Source organism: Syngnathus leptorhynchus, chromosome 2, assembly GCF_054491065.1.
Source record: "Syngnathus leptorhynchus isolate UIUO chromosome 2, UIUO_Slep, whole genome shotgun sequence".
Classification (NCBI taxonomy): domain Eukaryota; kingdom Metazoa; phylum Chordata; class Actinopteri; order Syngnathiformes; family Syngnathidae; genus Syngnathus; species Syngnathus leptorhynchus.
In genome coordinates, this window is record NC_141196.1 from 269544 (window position 1) to 287321 (window position 17778).

General features: G+C 57.7%; 1 protein-coding gene, 1 long non-coding RNA gene and 1 pseudogene across 2 annotated transcripts; 2 read left to right on the forward strand and 1 right to left on the reverse strand.

The window, feature by feature from the left end:
* The first annotated feature begins 82 nt into the window (after positions 1–82).
* On the forward strand, positions 83–14983 carry sorcs2 (sortilin-related VPS10 domain containing receptor 2). The gene is given in 27 exon segments (XM_085937758.1): positions 83–496; positions 6215–6282; positions 7095–7194; positions 8567–8731; positions 8822–8895; positions 9002–9066; positions 9376–9494; positions 9592–9681; positions 9781–9960; positions 10025–10171; positions 10309–10411; positions 10477–10553; positions 10626–10717; positions 10797–10904; positions 11159–11279; positions 11430–11563; positions 11932–12051; positions 12118–12283; positions 12357–12543; positions 12657–12790; positions 13092–13215; positions 13289–13401; positions 13613–13720; positions 13791–13943; positions 13946–14058; positions 14144–14352; positions 14560–14983. Coding segments are annotated over 26 exon segments (3369 nt in total). The 5' UTR covers positions 83–190; the 3' UTR covers positions 14346–14352; positions 14560–14983.
* On the reverse strand, positions 9332–11244 carry LOC147059840 (uncharacterized). Its single transcript, XR_015068901.1, has 2 exons — positions 10566–11244; positions 9332–10493 (listed from the first exon to the last, which is right to left on the reverse strand). It is a non-coding gene; the product is annotated as an uncharacterized LOC147059840 (long non-coding RNA).
* A 137-nt stretch (positions 14984–15120) lies between the features above and the next one.
* On the forward strand, positions 15121–17724 carry LOC147059841 (intraflagellar transport protein 57 homolog pseudogene; annotated as a pseudogene).
* Positions 17725–17778: the final 54 nt, after the last annotated feature.

A 17778-nucleotide genomic window follows, 5' to 3' on the forward strand; every position in this document is an offset into this window, starting at 1 on the left:
GTTTAGCTGCACGACGCGTCCACGTTGTTGCCGCTATCTCCGCCCCCTTCGCTTCTTCGTTCGGCAGGCACTCAGCTGCGAACGTAGCCTCCCTCCATCCATCTATCCAACCATCCATCCATTCATCCATCCATCCATCTTCCTCCAGTCTCCTGCTCCGTCTCTCTCCGAGCCGGGCCGGGCCAACAGAATGGCCAAAGCAGCGCTCGCCGCCTGCGCTCGCCTCTGCGTTTTGCTCCTAAGCGTTTCGGCGGTGGTGGCCGTCGCCGCCATGGTGGAACCGGCGCGCTGTGACCGCGGACGCGTCGCGGACCGGCGCGGTGGAGGACGCTCCCCAGCAGACGGAGACGAGGACGCAGAGGAGCAGGGCTCCCCCCGCCTCAGGAGAGCGCTGTCCCGGGCTGAAGCAATGTCCCTGCAAAGCAGCTCGTTCGTGCTAAAAGGCGATGCGACGCACAACCAGGCGATGGTCCACTGGACAGGCGAGAACAGCAGCGTAAGTAGCCCGCCCCGTCCCGTCCGTCCAACCAACCACACCCCCTCTTTGTGTCGTCCGTCCACGCGACGGGAGACGAGTTATTGTTCTCGCCAGCCAGCCAGCCGTGCACGACTGTCAGGTCAGGCTGGGCCGGGCCGGGCCGGGCCAGACGTGTCGCACCTGCCACATGCCGGGCCGGGCCAGGCATGTGTCGCACCTGCCACATGCCGGGCCGGGCCAGGCATGTGTCGCACCTGCTACATGCCTGGCCCGGTGCGTGCGTACGTGCGATGCAGCTTTCTCTTCTTCTCCCTGCTGTATGTATTTCTTCCTCTTCTTGCATCTGGGCCAGAGGAATGTGCAAAGTGGTCATGACTGGTTCGTGTCTGTCGAGGTCAGGGGTGACCAAAGTTCCACAAAGGCCGCTTTACTTCATTTGGCCAGCGCAGAAGATATCTATCTCATTGAGCATTCATTTGTTACATGATGAATGTGTTTGCCAGGCAGGCAAGGGAAGGAAAGATGAGACGGAGAGAGCCCCCAAAAAAAAGCAGACGGCTACAAACAAGCCGTCACTGGCGTTCGAGGAATGCCAAGCAATTTTTGGGAGTTCCAAAAAAAAAACCTACTAAGACCAAAAGCCCAGGTTTTTTTTTTTTCGGGGGGTAGCCGCTCGATGCCCATCTGGACAAGCAGCAGTAAATGCTGCAAACACTCATCCAACTAACTGAAGTACCTATCTGGGTTGCCCGAGACAAATGTTCTGGCTATTTGAGTGCCGAAAAATTGCTTCTTGTCTTCTACCGTGTCAAGTGCAGCATTATGTGCGCCCGCCCCCAAGTGGCTTCCGCTGGCCGGCCCACTTGGGGCCTTTGCAAACCACAGTGCATTTTGACAAAAGTGTGCAGAAGCATGAAAACCAAGGCGCTCGTGAATTGGCCCGAAGCTGCGGGGGCCGGCGTGCATGCGTGCGGGGTCCGGCGTGCGTGGGTGGGTGCGTGCGTGCGTGCGTGCGTGCGCGCGCGCGCGGGCCTCTGATGCGAGTTCCTCAGCTCCCTATGGAGTGTCGCCAGGCTGAGAAGGGACGCCAGGAATGTTCCTGGAGCGGGCGTCCAACTATTGAAGAGGAGGAGGAGGAGGGCGAAACGCAGCGGGAGAGAGGAAGATGGCGACTGTGTGATCAAAGTGAACATCAGCTGTCATCTTTGACACTGCCAGGCATTTCACATCCAGACACATTTTGGGATCAGAGCGTGCCGTCGGCTTGACCCGTCAGCAACCACTGCGGATGATTGTTTTTCAATATGACCTGGAGGCGCCAGCGTCCGCGCACACGCACCGTGTCGGGATTATTCCGTCCAAAGAAGGCTGAGCCGTTTTGAGCCTCCTTCATTTCATTTCATTTCATTTCATTGCATAACGTCTCATTACATCACGCTCACGAGCAGGCGGCAATCAATTCTCTCTCTCTCTCTCTCTCTCTCTCTCTCTCTCTCGCTCCCGTCCGTCCGTCCGTCCGTCCGTCATAGGCAACACGCGGGCCAATGGCATTGACGTGCACGCGTTCTGCCAACGGTGGAGGCAGAAATGCGTCTAGGCGCGCCTTGCCACAGCAGCCATCGAGTCATTCGATTGGAAAAATCGCATCCGTTCCATTTTGTTTACTCCAACTGAGCTGCGTAAACGTGTGTCCGAAACCATGCGTATGTTTCATTGACTCTTTTTATGTTTGCACTTTTAGTTAGTGGGCGTGGAAAGAGTGTTTATAAGCTTACAATGTTGCTTGTGCGCTAAAGAATGCGTACAAGAGTACAAAATCTCGAGTCATTTTCTAAAAAAAAACAGCAACCCAAAAACAGACAAAAGCCTGTTTTATCCGATGACTCGATGAATCGATGTCATTCATCGCTAGATGACTCCAATACCAAAATGACGGAACCTGCGTTGATTCAGTCTTTCAAACAAAAAGAACCTTTTGGGGCCCTCCAGTGGAGCGCTCGCTACCTCTACACAGTCCTGTCCGGCTGCTCCAGGTCAGGGAAGGCGCCTCCCCAGAACCTCAGCGACAGCCTCAATTTCGGAGACAGTGTGCGTGGCGCCGTTGCATTATTAAACCCCCGGGTGCAAGACCAGACCGCCTGCGTGTCAAAAATTGCATTATTTATCACTTGGGCAACGAGGAGCCGTTGGCAAGGTTGTACAGCACTCCGTCAAGGTCATTTCCTCACTCACTCAGAGATGAAAGGCCTTGAAAAGGGAGCCCAACAAAAGGCACGCCGCCCACCTGCCCGCTTTGGCAGAATCTCAGCTTCCGAGGCAAAGGAGCCCTTAATTATGCATTGCACTCAGGTGACTGTAGAGCGTTAATAATGAAGCAGCCCCGCCATCCATCCGGCCAGCCGGCCGGCCAGCCAGCCAGCCAGCCAGCCAGTCAGCCGCAGTCGTCATTGTTCTTTTGCTTTTCAGTTCACCCCCCTCCCGCTTCTACTCATCTTCAAGGTGACAACATGGCATCCCTCCCAAATGTAAAGAGCTTCCCCCGACGGCTAATATTCTACGTGAGACTCGGTTTGCTAAGGAACGGAGAACGCAAAGCGACGGTGGTTAGTGCAGGGAAACCAAAAGCCAGCTGGCTAGCTAGCATAAGGACAAAAGCGGCACGAGAACTGCCCGGCGCTTTCCGCTAGCTAGCTAGCTAGCCGGCTGACTGGGAGAAAGAGCAAAGTGACCAAACGAGATCATAGCAGGAGGTCGAAAAGCGCCGTTTGACTTTGCACCGCGCCGTATTCAAGGACGAGGACGACAATCAAGGATAAAGGCAATGAGGACGTTATGTGGTGGTGGTGGTGGTGTTGTTGTTGTCGTTCGGGCGGCTGGGGCCGAGTGCAGTGCTTGCTCTGATTTTCTTTTTTAGTTTGGGAAATCTCCAAAAGTTGCCTGGTGCCTACAGTTTCAAGGAGACGTCACCACATCACGTGACGCTTCTCGCTTTTGCACCAAAGCGCAATGGGACGAGATTTTGGGCGGTTGGCCGAGCCGAGCCGAGTCGAGCGAGCGACAGAGCAATGAGGGTAAACGGCGTGGTGCCTCATCTCCTCGCCGCCGCCGCAGGGTAGTCATTAGCCCACGAGCGGGCTGTCGGCGCCTCCCTCCCATTGGCGCCCAAGATAGCCTGACGAGGCGACGACGGGCCTCGCCTGCTGCCAAACGCTAATCGCCACGCGGGCCGCCAAAAATAGCTGCGCCGCGCCACGCCGCGCTTTTGTACGCGGCCAGCTGGAGCGAGCAAATCGTGCACGGCTTCCTCTACCCGCCCGCTGCCTTCCGAGGCTCAAATCCCCGCCGGTCCATACAAAAGAGAATCCGCCTCTTCCAGGAGAACGTCTGCCTTCAAGATGGGAATGAAGCGCGCACCCACTAATCCCGGCCGGGTCCCTCGACGTGAGACGGGCGACTCCTTTCTGGAGCCTCGATTGTTGCGCAATCTTCCCGTCATGTCCAGATTCAAGCAAACAAAAAGTGGCCAAAAAGTAGCCATTTCAGCCCAAACGCCAACGTCTGCACGTTTATGGATGAGACGACTACCCACACGTAAGAAATGCAAAACAAGTGGGAAGAGCAAAAAAAGCCGTGTGACATGTGCGGCGAGCGGTTGGCGTTGTTCCGCAGCACACGCCGGCGGCCTGTGCTTAGGCGAATGACCCCACCCGGCCGATTGCTGTACAGTCGCCGTGAGTGGCCTTGCAAAGTCACTTTGTCTGAGAAAGAGACAATTTGAACGACATGGACCTCTGTCACAAATTGAAGAAAAAAAAAAGAATCTTCGCTGACAATATCGTCCATTTTTGTCCCAAGTCCAGAAACCACGAGGCGCTCTGATGCAGCTTCGTGAGCGCTGGTTTCCCTTGAGCGCAGGGTCGAAGACTCAAAGAATTTGGAGACGTGAAGGCGCCAAATCCCCTCCCGCTGGCTCCCACCTGCGTTGCGTCTCCCCTCCTTTGTCTGGGTTGCCTCCGCAGCTCCATTTCCCGCATCTGCTCCTCCCCGAGGTCCCTACATTAGCGAACGGAGCGGCTCAGTCTTCCCACTCCAATTAGCTAGAGAGAGTGTATCAGGATCTACTTGTGATCATGTTGATGCTACGTGGGGTAGACGCTGAAAGGCCCCCGAGCTGCCGTGGCGCTCTGCTGTGCTCTGCTGTGGCTCTGCTGTGCTCTGCTGTGGCTGTGCTGTGCTGTGCTGTGCTGTGCTCTGCTGTGCTGTGCTCTGCTCTGCTCTGCTGTGCTCTGCTGTCCAGCCCGGCTGGAGGTTGGTTGAGGCCAGCAGAGGCGCGTTTAATTGCCCTCCTCAATCTCAAAGAGCCATTAAAACGGTAACGAGCGTGCGGGTCAGCGGCCGGGTCGCCCACGGCAGATTGTCTGGAGCGTGAGAGCAGCCTTTGAATGGAGCAATGGTTGGAGGATGAGAAATAGCTTGCGCTGAAACCTGAAGATATCCACTTGCTTTCCATGAAATGAAGGGTAAGAAATGTCCTGCCCTTTTTTCTTGGTGTTTTTTGGAACTTGCACAAGGACACAACACAAGCACACATGGAGACGCTAGTCAAAAGAATAGCTGTTGCACCGTCATCTTGCCAGCAATCGCTATTTGGGAGACCGCCGGCGAGTTTCCAAAGAACGATGACCTCGCTTCATTTGACTGTTAATTACTGTAAATTAGGCAGTGGGGAACACACAACCGACAAGTGAATACATGCAAAGTCTCGCAACGGAACGGAGAAGCGCTACTTTGACACTGCAGACAGATACTAGCGTATTTTACAAACTTTATTGGACAAAATCCAACACCGACAACAGACATGGCAAACAACAGACATGGCAATTTCAAATAAAAATAGAACAACAGGCTGAGCTAGGATACGCTAAGTTAGCCTAATGTTCGTATAAACACAAACAAGGAACTGAGACCGTGTTATTCAAATTACTATAGCCTAAATAAATAAGTTTCATCGACGCATCCGGGTCACTCCGAATCATTCAATCAAAATCTTTGTCCTCTGGGTCTGCAGCTGCTAATCCCGGAAGTACAAGGTGCAGTTCGCTTTCTCTTCAGTCAGTTGCAATTATTCCACAGGCCTAGAGTGCGGTTCGGTGTGAAAAGAACGTTCTTAATTTCACACATAAGTCGCACCAAAAACTGCCACTTCTAGTCCAGAAAATACGGTAATTTGAAAATTGACCAATCTGTTTCATCGACACGTTTAGTTGCGGTTTTGCGGCTGATGAGCCGTCCCGGGCAATTTTCTCGAAGCTCGAGGAAGGGCAAATTTGATGACACCCGCCCGAGCTCTTTGAGCAGACCCCTCCTCGGACAATGCGGTCGGTCGGTCGGTCGGTCGGTCGGTCGCCGACACCGAACGGCCGCATTTTTCCTCTGGGAGCAGCAAAAGCGGGACAGGCGGCATATTGTGGTGGCCCGGCCGGCCTCTCTCCTGTGAGGGTGGGCGCTCGGACGTCACTGCACTCATTGTTGTCTGCCTGCCTGCCTGCCTGCCTGCCTGCCTGCCGCGGCTGGCCGGCCTAGGAACAAAAAAGCCACACACTGGCCCATATCCCTCCCAAACGGATGAGAAAGCTTTTTGGCATCCTGCTTTGCACGGTGGCGGCGGCGGCGGCTTCAGGCCTTGCATTCAATTTCTTTTTTGCCATGTGACTAAAGTTGCCTCTCCTCTTGCAGGTCATTCTCATCCTGACCAAGTACTACCACGCAGACTCCGCCAAGGTGCTGGAGAGCTCTCTGTGGAGGTAGGTTGCCCACGTCCCGTCCGTCTGTCCACACAGCGCCAAAGTCGTCGACGGGCTCCGAAGAAGGTTTCGTATCCGCGGGGAAACCCAGTCGAGTCGGGCTGGGCTGCCCAAACCTCTTTGAGTGGCTCCCAAAAAAAAAACAAAAAAAAATCCCGAGTGAGAACCTCGTGCTTACTTTCTCATCGAATATTCATTTTTGCTGCTCTGACCTACATTGGACCTCCTTTTCATAAGAGAAAAGAAAGCAGACATCACCGACCCGGGCTACAATGATCTGCTTTTTTTTTTCCTCTTCTCCCTTTCACTACATTCCCAGAGAGCTTCAAAGCTTGCAGCCAGCCTCCCATTAGCAACAATTCTCCCTGGAAGTCACGGATGGAAATTATGCGCATACCGATTTTTCTTTGTTGACACTTTCTTTGTTAGGCTTCTCTGCAGATGTGCGGTTGCAGACGCATTTATACCCAAAGAAAACATTCAGATATATAGACAAATGGATAGATAGATAGTGTGTGTGTGTGTGTGTGTGTCACATCAAGGGAAGGCAGTCGTGGATGGATGGATCACACACACTTGGTGGCACACACATACACACACACACTGAGTGCATTGATGCATGTGTGTGTGTAGGGGGGGGGGGGTTCAAGGTCGGGCCGAAGCTGTCGCTGCCTCAAGTGGCGGAAAAGGTGTCAAAATTCACAAGTTGCCAAGACGCACTCAACGGGAAAGGAAGGTCGAAGGTTGTCGAAAGTCATGGCGGCGGCCTTTTGAAGAAGGCGTCCCAAGCTTGACGTTTGCCGTTGTCGCAGGTCCGCCGACTACGGCGGCACCTACACCAAGCTCAACCTGGTGCCGGGGACCGCCGTCGTGGTGAGCAGCTTCTACATCTGCCCGACCAACAAGAAGAAGGTAGGAGAACCCTGACATTGAGCTCCCTTCCGTCAAATTGGGCCGAGCGGTGGAAGGTCACGCACGCGAGCCAGGGCCATTTCTCGAGTGTGACGGACGGGAAGAGAGCCAGCCGTAAAAAGGCAAAACTGGATCTTTTTTTTGCTTTTGCGCTCCTCACTCACTCGCTCGCTCACGCATGTGTGTGCGTGCGTGCGTTTCTGCATCTAAATTGCTACATTTGCCGGCCGGCCGCCGCGAGACATTGAATTAGGCATTGCCCGAGCGGAGGTGGTCTTCAAGCACAACGTGGAGGAGGCAGTTGCCACGGTAACCCGCGATGAGGTGGCGGGCGCTGCTCTGTAAGGTCGCTTACAGTTGACGGATAACAAGGAGGAGTCGGAGGCGCCGGAAGAAAAGCGGGCCGAGGCTAAGGAGGCCTCGTTAGCGCCGGCTAATTGCCGCTTTAAACTCGGGCTCGCTGGCAGGGAGCCATCCTTTGTGCTCCTCCGCCAAACGCGCTTGGAGGGAGGGAGGGAGGGAGGGATCGAAGGAAGGAAGGAAGGAAGGAAGGAAGGAAGGAAGGAAGGAAGGAAGGAAGGAAGGAAGGAAGGAAGGAAGGAAGGAAGGAAGGAAGGAAGGGAGGGAGGGATCCAAAGAAGGAAGGAACCCACCCATCCACCTTAACCCTAACGGACACACGCTAACGCTTTGACGGCTGGCACCGAGACAAATCAAATTGTAAATGTTCATTTCCAGGCGCGAAGCGGACAAATGGCAATGTCGAGCTGCCACGTCGACGCAATTGGCCTATTGGCCTATGCCTGCCATTGTTTTTTTTGGAAAAGGAACATCAAATGGCCATTATCAGCTCTTGCTTTCTGCCCAAAAAGCCTTTTTTGCTTTTGAGGGCAAGCGGCGGCTGCCTTGTCTTCAATAATTCAGGAGCGCCAAAGCTCAACTCGAAGTGAACCTCTTCATTCCAAAGAAGACAAAATGCTCGGTGGAGGGCGCAAAACGGAAATCAAGGACTAGTCCAAAGTATATTTGAAAAAGACAGTCAAATTGCCAACAATATCTCCATTTTAGTATTGGCACTTGAAGTGGAGCCCCAATTTGTCTGCTATCTGGTCCCGGGCGGGGCCTTGACACCTTTAGTCATGACTGATTTTCCTTTGAACAAAACGCTTGTGTTTTTGCCAGCGCTTGCATTATTCAACGCCGCCAGCGCACTGGGGATTCGGTTTCACGCAGGAAGCCCTCGTTGAGCGGGGATGGGGGGGGGTCATGACGGAGCTGGCGCGCGGCCTTCAGAGGAGCGAGATGGGCCGCACATTTTGCCGAACCTGTCGATGTTTGGCCGGGGGGGGGGCCCTTTCTATGCAAACGGCAGGTGCTTCTGGTGGGCTCCTCGGTGTACCGACAAGAGCAGATGGTGTTCATCAGCGCCGACGAGGGCTCCTCCTTCCAGCGCCGCTCGCTGTCCTTCAGCCCGGACGTGCTGCTCTTCCACCCCAAGGAGGAGGACAAGCTGCTGGCCTACTGCAAGGACGGGCGGGTGCGCCACCGGACACCGTCGGCTCCAAATGTGCGAACGCAAACTCAACATCTCTCTCTTTTTCTCTGGCTGGCTGTGTAACGGCGCCAGCTGTTTGCCTCTGCCGACTTGGGCCGCACGTGGACTTTGCTTCAGGAGCGGGTGACCAAAGACAGAGCGTTCTGGTCAGTTGAAGCAACTTCCTGAAACTGGCATTTGGGGTGCTGGGGGAGGCGGGGTTAGACTTACAGCGTGTGCAAGTCTAACTTAGCATCTTTTCTTTTTTCCCAGGGCAGTGCCCGACGTGGATGTGGATCCTGACCTGGTGCACATGGAGATGCAGGACACGAGCGGAGGTACACCCTTCTTTTTTGTTGTTGTCATCCATTATCGATCTATTGATCAATTTGTTATTTAGAAGTATATTAAGTTATTTTGTCTGTCTGTTTATCAATCTGCTGGCTCCTAAATTTCCCAGCGGTGATCAATAAAGTATATCCATCCATCCATCCATCCATCCATCCATCCATCCATCCATCCATCCATCCATCCATCCATCCATCCATCCATCCATCCATCTCTCTCTCTCTCCGTCTCTCGAGGGCAAAAGGCAGTGGAATATTTTTGGAGCGGCATTTATTTGCCTTCCTTTTTGGTCATTGCAGGTTACCTGTACGTCACCTGCGTGATCCGTAACTGCTCGGCGGCGGCGGCCGGCGATGGGTTCCCGGGTCACATTGAGCGCAACTCTCTGTCCGTGCGGGGTGACTACATTTTCCTCAAGGTAAAGCGCAGCGCAAACAACAAGAAACTTGCCTCCGCAGTCAGGGGAGTCACGTCACGTCACGTCACGTCTCGCCTCGTCTCGCGCTGGCTCCCAGGTGACGGCGGGGAATCGCACCGAGCACTACGTGTCGTATCGCCGCGCCGACTTTGTCCAGATGAAGTTTCCCAAGTACGCCTTGGCAAAGGTGAGGCGAGTTGACCATTGACATTTCCGCGGATGCCTGGGGTCGGGTCGTCGGTGACGGCCGGCCGGCCGGCCCTCTTCTCGGCTTTGCTCCGTCCAGGACGTCCACATCGTGAGCACGGACGAGCGGCAGGTCTTCCTGGCCCTGCGGGAGTGGCACCAGACGGACTCGTACAACCTGTACCAGTCGGACGCGCGCGGCGTCTACTACTCCCTGGTGCTGGAGAACGTGCGCAGCGCCCGGCAGCCGGAGGGCGGCGTCCTGGTCGACATCCTGGAGGTGAGACGGCGCCGGCCGCTGACGCTCGGAGGGAGGCTCCGCGTGACCCGTGTTCCCCGTGCAGGTTCGTGGCATCAAAGGGGTCTTCCTGGCCAATCAGAGGCTGGACGGCACGGTGCGGACTCTCATCACCCACAACAAAGGACGGGATTGGCAGCCCTTGGCCCCGCCCGCCACCGACATGCACGGCAAAGCCATCGGCTGCAAAGCGGTAAGACCGGCCACGCTCCAAAGGCGTCCGTCTCCCCTTTTTCACGTCGTTCCCGAAGCAAGACAAATTTGCACGGGTCTCGAGTCCCGCTTCCTCGCCAAGACGTGCGTGCGTGCGTGCGTCTGTCCTCTCTTTAGCCCGAGTGCCAGCTGCACCTGCACCTGCGCTGGGCGGACAACCCCTACGTGTCCGGTACCGTCCATACCAAAGACTCGGCTCCGGGCCTCGTCATGGGAGCGGGTGAGAGTTTGATTGGCCCGCCGCCCCCGGGTGGTCTTCTCCCTCCTCATTCCGTGCTCCTTCAGGTAACCTGGGCTCCACGCTGGTGGAGTACAAGGAAGAAATGTACATCACGTCCGACTGCGGCAAGACCTGGAGACAGGTACCTACCTACCTACCAGGTGAATTTGACCAGGCCAATGTGAAAAATGGGACATTTTCTTGTCATGTCAAGGTTTTTGAGGAGGAGCACCACATCTTGTACCTGGACCACGGCGGCGTGATTGTAGCCATCAAGGACACCTCCATTCCGCTCAAGATACTCAAGTATGCTCTCGCAAGACAAAAGCTCTTTTAAAAGAGCTCCTTCCGTGTACGGTGCCAAATACGGGGATTCCCCGCGCAGGTTCAGTACGGACGAAGGACGCACGTGGACGCTCCACAACTTCACCGCCACCTCCGTCTTCGTGGACGGACTCCTGAGCGAGCCGGGAGACGAGACCTTGGTGATGACGTGAGTCGCGTGGCGCGGCGCGGCGCTTCTTTCTTTTCGCCGGACACGCGCGCACACGCACACACACGCACACACTCCAATCTGCCATCCCGTCAACTCCGACGGCGAGCTCCGACAGACGAGGTGAAATGCGTCCTCCCTTTTTTTTTGCCCTGGGTTGCCAAGACCGAATGTTTGACTTTGGAAAAAAGGTGGCGGCGCGCAAGCCATTTTGTGGGAAGCCATCTTTGCGCTTGGATGTCCTCTGCCCGCAGCGTCTTCGGTCACATCAGCTACAGGTCCGACTGGGAGCTGGTCAAAGTGGACTTCCGGCAGTCTTTCCCTCGCCAGTGCGCAGAGGCCGACTACGAGTCCTGGCAGCTCACAGACCTGCAGGTGCGGGCGCAGGCTGGCATGCAGGCTGGCATGCAGGCTGGCATGCAGGCTGGCATGCAGGCTGGCATGCAGGCTGGCGCAGGCTGGCGCAGGCTGGCGCAGGCGCTCCCACCGGAAGCTATTGAAGCAGCCATGTCGTGTCCCCCGCAGGGCGAAAAGTGCATCATGGGCCAGGAGCAGACTTTCCGCAGGAGGAAGGACGCCGCCTTCTGCGTCAAAGGGAAAAGCTACACCTCGGCCCTGGGGACCAAAGCCTGCCGCTGCAGCCAACGAGACTACGCCTGGTGAGTGAGAGTGAGAGTGAGAGTGAGAGTGAGAGTGAGAGTGAGAGTGAGAGTGAGAGTGTGAGAGAGAGAGAGAGAGAGAGAGAGAGAGAGAGAGAGAGAGAGAGAGAGAGAGAGAGAGAGAGAGAGAGAGAGAGAGAGAGAGAGAGAGAGAGAGAGAGAGAGAGAGAGAGAGAGAGAGAGAGAGAGAGAGAGAGAGAGAGAGAGAGAGAGAGAGAGAGAGAGAGAGAGAGAGAGAGAGAGAGAGAGAGAGAGAGAGAGAGAGAGAGAGAGAGAGAGAGAGAGAGAGAGAGAGAGAGAGAGAGAGAGAGAGAGAGCAAGCAAAGGCCGCCGGCGGCGGCGGCCTCATTGCTCCCTTCTCTTTCCAGCGACTACGGTTTCGAGCCATCCCACGAGGAAAGCGGACGGTGCATGGCTGACTTTTGGCATCGTCCCAACTCGCCGCCGGACGACTGCCGCCCGGGACAAACCTTCGAGTCCAGCACGGGGTCTGCGCTAAAGACGCATCCGTCTTGGTTTCTGTCCGCCGTCAACTTGTTTTTTGTCCGTTGCAGGTACCGCAAGGTGCTGTCAAATGTGTGCCAGGGGGGCCTGAACAGGAGCGGGCGGCAAAGTCACTGCCCTCTGCTGCCCCCCAGAGGACTGCGAGTGGCCGTCAAAGGGCAGACGCCGGCCGTGGCCCCGGGCGACGACGTCACGCTCGTCGTCCGCCAGCAGGCGGTACGGCTCTGGGAAGGACCACATGAAAAAGGCCAATTTAATTGCAAGTCGTCCTCATCCGATCCTCACCCAGGGCGACGCCGGCGGCACCAAGTACCAGGTGGACCTGGGCGACGGCTTCCGGGCCATCTATCGGAACCTGACGCTGACGGACGAGCCCATTCGCCACCGCTACGAGAGCCCGGGCGTCTACAAAGTTTCCGTGCTGGCGGAGAACGCGGCGGGTCGTGACCGGGCCAGCGTCTACATCCAGGTCGCAGGTCAGGGAAGGGCGCGTTTGCGAACTCTGGCGCCCTCTAGTGGCTTCACTCGCTAGCGGCACGTAACTGGGCGTTGCACGTAAGCTTGGCGTTTCTGCGCTGGTCAAATGCAGCGCCTCTGGAACAAGTGCGCCTGGAGGCCGTCCCCGTGGCCGGGACGAACCAGCAGATCAACCTGACGGCCGCGGTCCTTCCCGCCGACGCCAACCTGACCGTCTTCTACTGGTGGATCGGAGACAGCCCGCAGGTACGTAAGCGGTCCTTGCGAGCGACAGCCCGCAGGTACGCGAGCGGTCCTTGCGAGCGACAGCCCGCAGGTACGCGAGCGGTCCTTGCGAGCGACAGCCCGCAGGTACGCGAGCGGTCCTTGCGAGCGACAGCCCGCAGGTACGCGAGCGGTCCTTGCGAGCGGTCCTTGCGAGCGGTCCTTGCGAGCGGTCCTTGCGAGCGGTCCTTGCGAGCGGTCCTTGCGACGGTCGCGGTCGGCCGTGCGAGCGGTCGGCCTTTGCGCGGGGCTCGGGGCTGACGCCCGTCCGCCCGGCCGGCAGCCGAGGTTGACTCTGCGCAGCAGCTTGCTGACCAGCTTCCCGAAGGAGGGCCGCATCTCAGTCAGCGTCCAGGCCAGCAACGGGAGGTCGGCGGTGCAGGATTCGAGGACGGTCCGCGTCTTAGGTAAGCGGCCTTGTGACGCTTGCGGCAGGCGCTGCGGGAGCTTGCCGTCCAAATGCTCGTCCCGCCCCGGCAGAAAGCTTCCACGTCATCCGGCTGAGCTTCAGCGCGCACCTGGACCGCTTCAATCCTGACATTCCCGAGTGGCGGGAGGACGTGGGCCGGGTGGTCACCCAGACGCTGGTTGAGGTAAATGGCGGCGCTTGAGCCGACTGGGCCCAGCAGCCTGACGAGAAAAACGGGTGCTCCTCAAATGATGATGACACGAGTCGTCGCTGGTGGCTTTTTTCATTGATTATTGTTTGTTTATTTTTATGTATACATTATGATTTGGATTTTGTTTTATGATGCATCGATTGATTTGATTCTTCATTTTTATTGATTCATTCCTCCTGGAAAGGCGACGGGCGTTCCGCAGGAGTCGCTGGTGACGGTGGTGAAGGCGGGCCTGCCCACCGCCGCCGACCTGTACGTCCTCCCGACGGAGACCAGCGCGTCGCACCACCAGGTGAACGAACGCTCCTCTGTCGACGGTCTGGCGCTTTTGCGGGCATGACGTCTGACTTTGTGCTCCGCAGCGTATCGCCGCCATCCAGCGAGCTTTCAAAGACCACAACGTCAGCTTTACGCTGCGAGGAGGTCTCCGGGTTGTGGTGCTGCCGGCCGAGCCGAGCGCAGGTAGCGGGCCCGTTGCTCTGGCGCCCTTTGCTCCCCTTTCTTGTTTGACGGCGGCGTCACGACCGCAGGTCACGGAGCCGCCGGCGCTCCCGGCCTCTGGGCCCTCGCCGTCGTTCTCCTCGCCGGCGCGGCGGCCACGGCCTCCTTCCTTCTCCACAAGTTCAAGAGGTGGGTGGTGCAAAGCTGGCCGAGCCGAGCCGAGCCAACTCCGGCCCGGCGTGCGTGGCTGAGGACCGGCTCGGGTGTTTTTCAGGAAGCTTCCGGCCGGCGGCCGCAGCGTCTACGCCCAGATGCGCGAGGAGAAGGAGCAGGAGATGACCAGTCCCGTCAATCACAGCGAGGACACGCAGCACATCATCCGGGGCGACGAGGACGAGGCCGACTCGCTGGGTCGCGCGGGAGCGAGCCCCGCCGTCCGCTCCCTCATACGGACCAGCGCTAACCGCTGCTACTGAACTCGAGGTACCGAGGCTTTTCCCCTTCCGTTATTGAATTCATTGAGTTCTTTTTTACCGGCGAAAGCTTGCGCCGACCGACGTGTGGCAGGCGTCTCAGTAGGTTGAAGTGAGCTGAGTTTCATACGGAGAAAAAGACCTCTTTTTGAAGCTAGTGCATTGGAATGTTTGCCTACGTACACCTAGGAACACATTTCCTACCTCTTGTTGCCAGGCAACCTTCAGCGGTGGCTCCGGACAAGTCGGCCGGCGGTTACCCGAGCGGCGTTGCGGCAGGCCGGCCGGCCGGCCTTTCACTCGGCCTTCCCTTAAGCGCACCCCCACGCCGTCGGCCTCCAAGTTACGCCGGCGACCCGCTTCGACGGACGCTCTCCTCCGAAGTGCGGCGGGCGGGCGGGCTGGCGGGCGTTTACCCATAAGTTGCCCCCTTGTCACACACACACACAATCATTAACAGATGAAAGGCGGCGGCACAGAGGGATTTTTTGGTTTTTGTTTTTCTTCTTCCTGTCAGCCTATATTAGGTGGAGCATCAGCGCAGTGGTGTAAATGTGTGCACGGGAACGTCAGCTTTCTTTCACTCGGGTGTTTTTCCACGGCAACCGTGTTGTTTTTGTGTTGTTGTTTTTTTGAAGAAAGAGTAGCTGGCCTTAAAAAACAATTGAAGCCTTCAAAACGAGACGAGGGCCGCTCTGTACCTCCCTTTTCACGTGTTTTTTGTTTTGCACTCAGTAATGTTTTTATGTGGGAACAACGTGCTCCCTGCCTCCCTCCCTTTTTGATACATTTGCAACAAATAGAAATGTGACTATTTTTGATACGCTCACCATTTGGAGACTTTCTGCTCAAATGTATGGGGCCACCTGCGGGATATCCCACTTTGCACGGGGTCGAGCTGAGGAACGTGCGTCCCGAGACTTCCCGAGAGTGGCTTCACGTTTTTTGTACATATTCCGCTCGCCCTTTGGCCGTTCTTTTACCATTTGTCGACATTCACACGAGCACAGATGGCACAGCGGTTTTCGCCGGTCGCGATCGTTGTCGGCGGGCGGGCGGGCGGGCGAGCGAGCCGATCCGATGCGAGGGTCCCTGTCGGGGAGGGTCCCTGTCGGGGAGGGTCCCTGTCGCCCCTCCCCTCCACTCCCGGCCGGGATAAAGGCTTCCCGGCTAACCCGTGCGGCATCTGCTGCCTTTCTGCTCCGGAGCGTCAGCGCGCCGCGTCACTAGCCGGCGCCATGACATCATAGAGAGCGTCCCGCGCAACGGTGCTCAACAGAGGCGACGAGCGCTTTGATGACACGGCCACCCGACGGCGCCGCGCCCCTCCACAGAGACGACAAGCGCTGTGTAAACATCGCCACAAGGCGACGGACGAGCCATCCGCCCGCCCGCTCGCCGCTTCTCGGCCAGAGATGACAGGCCTCCAGTCGGTCGGCCGGAGCCAAGCCGCGGCGCGCACATGGCCCAGCAGCGGCGCGGTGACGAGGACGAGCGCGGCGGGCCCGGGGCGGCCTACCGGCCCTTTGTGGCCATGGAGCGCCTGCTGGACAAGCTGCACATTTTGAACTACCAAGACCAAGTCCTGGCCAAGCACAACATGAGGAACCTGAGCAGGCATTACTTTGTGTCCAGTCCCTACGTGGAGTCCAACCCGGGCGAACAGTTCTACATGTTTGGCATCATCGCCGCCTGGCTCATCAACGCGGCGGGGAGGCCCTTCCACGAGCGCGCCGACTACGGCGAGCCAGGCGCCGCCGTGGCCGACATCCTGGCCGAGCTGCGGGCGCTGGGCGTGCGGGTGGACTTCCCGCCCTCCAAACTCCTGTCGGGCTCCGGCGAGCAGGTGTGCTTCGTCCTGGACAGGCTGGCCGAGGAGGCGCTCAAGAAGAGGGGCTTCTCCTTCGGGAGACCCGAGTACCCGGCCGAAGGCTCCTCCGGGGAAACCGCCACCGACCGGGACGCCCGGGTCAACGTGGTGGTGGTGGTGGAGGAGGAGGAGGAGGAAGGGGAGTGGCGGCGGGAGGAGGAGGCGGCGGCGGCGGAGCCCGAGGACGAGGAGCAAACCCCGGACCTGGAGGCCTTGAAGCTACGAAGCGCTCGCCCCCGAGCCAAGGTGCCCTGCGTCAACACGGAGATCCTGCAGTCCATGGTGGACGCGGCCGAATGGTACCTGGAAGTGGAGCGGGCCCTCCCGCGCCTCAAGGTCACCGTCAAGAACGACAACAAGGACTGGAGGATCCACGTGGAGCAGATGCACCGCCACCGGGACGGCATCTCGTCCTCCTTCAGAGAGGCCGAGGGCTACCTGGAGAAGCTGCGGGAGGACATCGGCAAGACCTTGGAGAAAGTCCGCAGCCGGGAGAAGTACGTGAACAACCAGCTGGAGCACCTGATCCGGGACTACCGCCAGGCTCAGGCTCAACTGGGCCGGGCCAAGGAGCAGTACCGGCGAGCCAGCGAGGGCCTGACGGAGAAGGCGCGCGTCCTGGCCGACATGGACGACGAGCTGAAGCGGCTCAAGCGCGAGACCGAGCGGAGGAACAGCAGCGTGTCGGACGGCGCGCCGCTGGTCACCATCAAGCGCTGCGTGGCCGACCAGAAGCGGGAGATGGTCCTGCTGGACAAGATGATCGCCAGCCGCCGCTTGCAGATGAAGACGGCCGGCGGCGGCGGCCTGCGCCACGCGCACGCCCGCGTCTCGCCGGAGCACACGTACTTTGCGCGCGCCTCACGCTCGTGGACTTGGGATTCCTGAAGCGGAACGGAGCGGAGCGGACGGCCGAGCGGGCCGGGAGCTTTTTCATGGCTGGCCGCGCCGCGGCTGACTGCATGCATCTTTCCACGTTGTTGTTGTTTTTCCGAAAATCCCACTACTCTACATTACATGAATGCATATCATCAAGCAGCCGTTGCCAACCTTTACGCCAAACGTCAGTAAAGGCCGAAAAAAGGCAAAGAAAACGTTGCGCTTGGATTTGATCAAATCAATTGACTGAGTGATTTTTTTCCTTTCTCGGGGTCAAATTTGGCCTGTTTTGCGACACGCTCGGGAAGCAGCTGTGATGATGCGAGAAGATTTGTGCTCTTTCCAGAGCAAAGTCCGGTTTGTGGTTCTGAAAAACAAAGGTCCGTTCGTTATATGCTGTCAAACGTACGGAGTCGGACGGGATTTTTGTTAAAGCAATGGAGGGAGCACGACAGACAGACAGACAGACAGCCACGCATGTCAAGTTGAACCGCTTTTGGCAGGCAGGCAGGCAGGCAGGCAGGCAGGCAGCCAGGCAGCCAGGCAGGCAGCCAGGCAGGCAGCCAGGCAGGCAGCCAGGCAGGCAGCCAGGCAGGCAGCCAGGCAGGCAGCCACGCAGGCAGCCACGCAGGCAGGCAGGCAGCCCCCTCCGCGAATGCAAATAATAACGCAAGCTGCGTTACTATT